We start from the raw sequence: 6,102 nt of genomic DNA on the forward strand, positions 1-6,102 counted from the left end.
ACGAATTTCCAATTTATGCGCGGCGATCAATTCAGTGTGTCAAACTTCAACCCAAGTGTGAACACCAAATTTAGATGATGATAATGAATAATGATACATCGATACCCACCTGCATGAGTAATGTCCATTCCTACGTTTATTACAATTCCCAAACTGCATGAGTGATGCCTATTCCTAAGCTTATTCCAAATTTAACATTTAATATGTGAAACCAGCGACACAACTGTTAACTGGTGGTGCAACGCTGAAAAACTAAACTCTGTGCATTTGAAGGTGTACAATTTGAAGTAAAGTCGATGGGCACCGTTTCATTTACGTCACTGGCTTGCAGAATCAGATCTTCAAATTAAAGAGAGAGCGTAAACAATCAGTCAGAGATTTGCCAATTATGACAAATTTAACCACAAAATCTCTACAAGAGACTAAAAATCTAAACTGGTGTTGTACATTCCTATAAGCACAACTTTGCTCTCCAGGCTAAAATTAAGATAAATGTACAAGTAGAACTTTTACAACATCGGTGACATAGTTTAAAGAACGTACCATGCCCGATATAAGGTTAGAAAAATCACCTCACAGGGCCCTAACAATTCCCACCAGTACTACCTAATCTAGTTATCAGTATTAGCGTGTCGAAGTTAAGGGTTAACTGGGTACTACCCCGAAACTTATTAGTGTCTTCTTTAACTTCAGATTTTCTACCAACAAGTCCTTGCAACATAATCTATCACGAAGGTGCACCATCTGAAGGTGTACTAGATGCGGCCTTGAGCTGGATGTTGCTCATGCTTAGCTCCATACTTCTCTGAACCATGTCATGCAGTAATTTCTTGGCAGTTTCAACAGCTTTATCAGATCCATCGACCCGGGTTGCAATGTCATAAACAATTCGTTCCATAACAGACGAAGCCAGTCTTTTTTCAGGAGGAGAATCTCTAAGCAGGTCCAGAAGTGTCCGAGCTCGGTCCTGAGCTTCAGGTGTACCCTCTACTGTTAGTCGTAGAAGGCCTGGTATTGCACCTTCTCCAAGAATGAGTTCACGATAGGTATCTCTGCAGCTCCGGCATAATGTGAGCAAAGCTCCAACTGCATGTTCTGTGCTAACAAGGGATCCATCTTCAACTGTTTCTACAAGGGTTAGTATCCCACCATTTACATTTGTAATAGCTGTTTTTCCTTCAGCCGACATAGAAAGCCTTTCAAGTAATGCAGTAGTTTTTTCAGCAAACTTAGAGTACTTCTTGCACTCTTTGAGGAGGTTGATGAGAGGAGGTACAGCTCTAGCGTCAAGAACCAGAGCAGGACCTTCATCGCAAGTGGAGAGATTATGGAGAGCTGTAACTGCATCAACCCTTCCCTGAAGACTTGCAGAACTTAGGATCTGCACTAAAAGAGGTGCAGCTCCGGAGGCTACTATTATCGGCTTGTTCGGCAGAGCAGATGAAAGTGTCAGAATTGCAGCTGTTGCTAACTCTCTCAGATTGCCACTCTGGATATTCAGAAGCTCCACCAGAGGAGGGACAGCACCGGCAGCAACTATGCTGACCTTGTTCCTGAATGGTAGATAAATAGAGAGGATTAAATAAGACTTAAGAACACAAGTATATGCAACTATAAATGTCAAATGTCGATCAAGTTACAAGCAGCCACTAGATAGATAACAATTATTTATGATGAACTAAAAGTATACTCAGCATACAGAATATCACTTCAGTCTTGGAGAATTAAACAACCTTAAACCCAAGATTGCCCAACAGTCAAGCATGTCAAAATGCTGGTAGTGTCTAAATGTTTGCAATAGCTGTTGAGCAAGCAAGCTTTTCTGTAAATAGAAATGACGCAGATCGCATATGCCCAAACAAATTTTTCAGATTCACAAGATGAGCAACTGAAGCATCTTATAACATAGCTTCAGCAGTCATAAGTAAACAATGTACACTATTAGCTAGGAGCTAGGTAAATGAACCTGTAACCTTGTACAAAATTATATCGTCATTGCTCATTCACGTGATATATATTCTGATTAGATAAGTACATACAACGCTTAATCTTTCATTTTTAACCATCTTAATTTGTGTCATCATTCGTGTTCTATCGGTCTTTTGGTTCCGTTTCATACACTCTTTTAATAACATTCACGCAAACTAAATTATGTTCAAGTAAATAACTAGCTATATTTACACACCCATCGTATTGCACAATAGGTGGACTCCGTGACCATATTGTGCAAAGGTGTGAAACACTTAAGTCACTTTGCTCTTTGTCAAAGAAAAATTATATATGACATATTAAATATATAAGAAACACCACAACCCCTCGGCATAATACTGAATCTTAAAGTAAATATAAATTAGTATATGAGAACACATGACTCCCAGATCACAATTAACTAACTTGTCATCGGATCACGCTTTTTCTCCAAAGTCTAAATGAAGTCTTCATACAAATACATAATCAAAACAAAACAATATTAGTTCAGTGTAACATATAAGGCATTATATGCCAAGGACAGAAAGAAGCAAGAATATCCGAATTCATTACAACTGGTCAATCTGGATACCTAGAATTGTAGTCTAGGGGACACTTGTCTCTTTGCAACAAGTAGCAACAACTCGAGAGTTCAAGCCTCAATCATTGTTATCAAGGCGCTTGACTAGTCGTTTTCAGAGGGTTAATTTGTGAGTTGTTGAGAAGTCGGTCGTCTTGTCAACGAGTGCAAAATCCGGTCCATATTCAATGAAATGCAAAAAAGAAACTATTTTCTAAAACTTCAAACAACAAATACAACAATGTGCGCATGCTACTCATAATTATTCCTCTTCTAGCATATATGTATACTCATAATTATTCCTCTTCTCGCATATATGTATGTATAGTCAGCCAGCGTATGCATTTGGGAAAAAAAAGATGCTGGTGATTATTATATCTATATTGCACTTAATATACACACGGAAATGTCGGATTTCTGTTGTGAGAAACCACATAGGCACATATATAGGATATGTATAACTACAGATTATTAATTTATTATTATAAATCTACTAACGAATTAACCCACCATCGACTCAACTCACTTGCCGACATGACAACCATGGTTTCAATGGAGGCCTGAGTGGGTGAGTATTTAATTTCCAGCAATTGACCCTTACCAAACAAACTGGTCAATCTGGGACCTTAGTCAAATTACTCAAAATGACAAGATGGAGCAACTGAAGAAATCAAGATATATTATAAAGGTCATCAAGAACACCAAAAACCCCAGACCTAACATAGCATAGTTATGACAGGCCATGCCTGATGAAATATAGACTGGTTCATTAAAAAACAATCTATGTGCTGAAACTAACAAATTCCTTTAATAACATTGAGTCTCTTAATTCAATTCGAAACTACAAATGAAGCACAGTAACCCCCAATCAAGGTCATGTAGAGTTCGAATGACTTAAAACCATTTAAGGCGGGTCAATCCTACTTTTTTGCAGAATAGCAACATAATAACGACCATTACAGGTTCAACACACACATACAAACACTGCACATATATGCGAACTTAAAATTGAAAGAATCTACAAACAAGTCAGTATAGAGCCAGACTTGACCAAACTATCAGCTTCATTCCTAATTATAATCGTGAACAGAGAATTCATTTGTCGAGAGGAAAGAGAGGAAAAAAATTCGAGTATCAGCTTAATATACAAATCCGAGAAAATCGCGAACAACAAAAGCATCCACAACAACTTATAACAATTAAACTCCAATTTCATTTCATTAGATATTCAACAGATCTAACACCTCAAACCCTAAACCATCAACAATCACAATTCCGCACACAAATCAAACAAATAACAACAAATGCTCATAAATTCCACAAAAATCACAAACAAAAACAACAATAATTAAAAAAAATCCCCAAAAAGGACATACAGTTCATTTCTGGCGGCAAGATTAAGCAAAGCAACAAGCGAAGCCTCCTTGGCCTCAAAATTAACCGACGTCAGCATCGGAACAAGCGCCGGAATAACACCGGCGGCGGCGAAATTAGATCTCGCACTAACAGCCGAAGAGTTTCTCACAAGCCTTCTAATATCTCTAGCGCCTTGTATTTTAACAAAAATATCATCTCCATTAATGAGTTTGTTAGCTACTTGTTCAATTACAATTTGTTTCTTTTTGTTCCATGTGTTGTTATCTTCTTCCATTACTTCATCTCCCATCATTTTGTTGTGTGTATGTATATGTATGTAATGTAAGTATAGGTGGTGAGTTACTTGCTGGGTTATATATTCACTGGTGTAATAAATTGGGGGATTAGGTGAGTGATTATTCTTTTTGGTTATTTTATAATTGTGAAATGGACCTATTTGGTTTGTGACTCCCGATATTTGTCTTCTTACTAATTAATTTGGAAATCAAGCTTTGTAGAGTGTACTAGTTTTTTAAATGATACTCCCCGTTTCAAAATAACCGTACACTTTTGATCGGCAAGATTTTATTTTAAATAATTATTCATTTACCATTTTAATGTCATTATTAAATCATAAAATTTTGTTTATATTTTGATGATGAAGTTTACAACATATATAATTATTGTTTCATGCTTTCGAAGTTAATTTTATGTTATACATAATTGTTTATATATAATAAATACTAATACTAATATAATTTTATTTTCGATGTTGTAATTTGTTAATATGCACAATTTTTTTTAAGTGAACAAATATTTTACAATGGAGGGAGTATTTTAGATCATTAAACCAGTTTATTTTTAACGAGATTATCATTTTAGCGATTATTACTAAATTGAGATTCAATCGTATAAATACTTCAATATTACTGAGAAACTCTTGTAAAATCTATATGTGTGTTTTTATGCATTTTACTTATAAAACAATATACTAACTGCACTAAGAGTTTATCTAACTTTTTGCGGAGGAGTGAGGAAATTCACAAGTGCTTTTTTCTTAGTTAGAATCCCTACAATTCATATGATATCACTCTAAAAATAAAAATAAGGGGATCGTGAGTCTATCGTGCAAAAACTTCTAATACTCAAATGGTATATTACACTGTCTCAGTCCATATATAAGGGTAGCCGGTAAAAAGTGATGAGCATGTTTGACCCCAAAGTACTTAAAGTTTTGATATTTCTCTTTTGAAAAATTAAACACGGTATGTGATATCTTACAACACCGTTAAAGTAATAGTCTGCAAATAGTACATTGATTGGGGGACACGCTCTAGTAGTCAACTTTGTTAAATTTACATGTAAGAATATAAGTTATAGAGAGTGTTAAGGTATTCCTCTATGAGAACCTCATCACAAGCCCGCAATATATGATTCTACAAATCAATAGATTGTATCCGAGGAAGCAACAAAATCAAATAGAATAGTATCATGTGCAACATACACACCTAACTAATCTACACAAATTGATAAGGTATTTAACCTTCATTATTAGATATTGAATATAACACAGAGGGGGTGAATGTGTTTTAAATATTTTTAAGCCAGTTTAAATTTGTTTGGTTGTATGAACAAAACAGATGAAAAATGCAGTTATATTATGTTAGCAGAAATAGAACAACAAACACAATATTTCAAAACTCACTTAATTTTGTATTAAAATTAAGTTAGGTCTTGCTACAAATTCTGGGTTCTTTGTAAGTAAAGAACTCAGCTTCTATCTTGAGAGAATACAAGAACTATGAATCTGTTTGTTACTACTAAACTAAGGATCAATGCATGTTTTATACACTAGTAGCACGGGTTTACAAAACTTGCACTAAAATGTACTAAACTCTTTTCTGAAGCAACCTTTTTCTATTTCCATTTCTAGCTTAGCAAATCTGTTCAGGATCTTGCAGGTCTGTGACCATCCTTTGTCTAGTTAATCTTGACTCTTGATCTTGTATTCTCCCCAGCTACTTTGTAGACTTTTCAATCTAGTTGTTAGATTGTTTGTTAGACTGATAATCTTGGATCTTGAATTTGTTTGCATTATGTATTTGATAAGCATGTCGAGATCTCCAGTTTGTTCTATAGAGAAGTGACATCTCGATAAGTATAATGACTTATCGAGATCTCACAGTTCTCTATAGGTA

General features: G+C 35.2%; 1 protein-coding gene across 1 annotated transcript; it reads right to left on the reverse strand.

The window, feature by feature from the left end:
- Positions 1-423: 423 nt before the first annotated feature.
- On the reverse strand, positions 424-4,315 carry LOC141698077 (uncharacterized). The gene is made up of 2 exons (XM_074502684.1): positions 3,925-4,315; positions 424-1,553 (listed from the first exon to the last, which is right to left on the reverse strand). The coding sequence occupies exons 1-2, from the start codon at positions 4,215-4,217 to the stop codon at positions 728-730; spliced, it is 1,119 nt and encodes a 372-aa protein (XP_074358785.1). The 5' UTR covers positions 4,218-4,315; the 3' UTR covers positions 424-727.
- Between the last annotated feature and the right edge of the window lie 1,787 nt (positions 4,316-6,102).

The sequence above is a fragment of the Apium graveolens genome, chromosome 11, assembly GCF_009905375.1.
Source record: "Apium graveolens cultivar Ventura chromosome 11, ASM990537v1, whole genome shotgun sequence".
NCBI lineage: Eukaryota > Viridiplantae > Streptophyta > Magnoliopsida > Apiales > Apiaceae > Apium > Apium graveolens.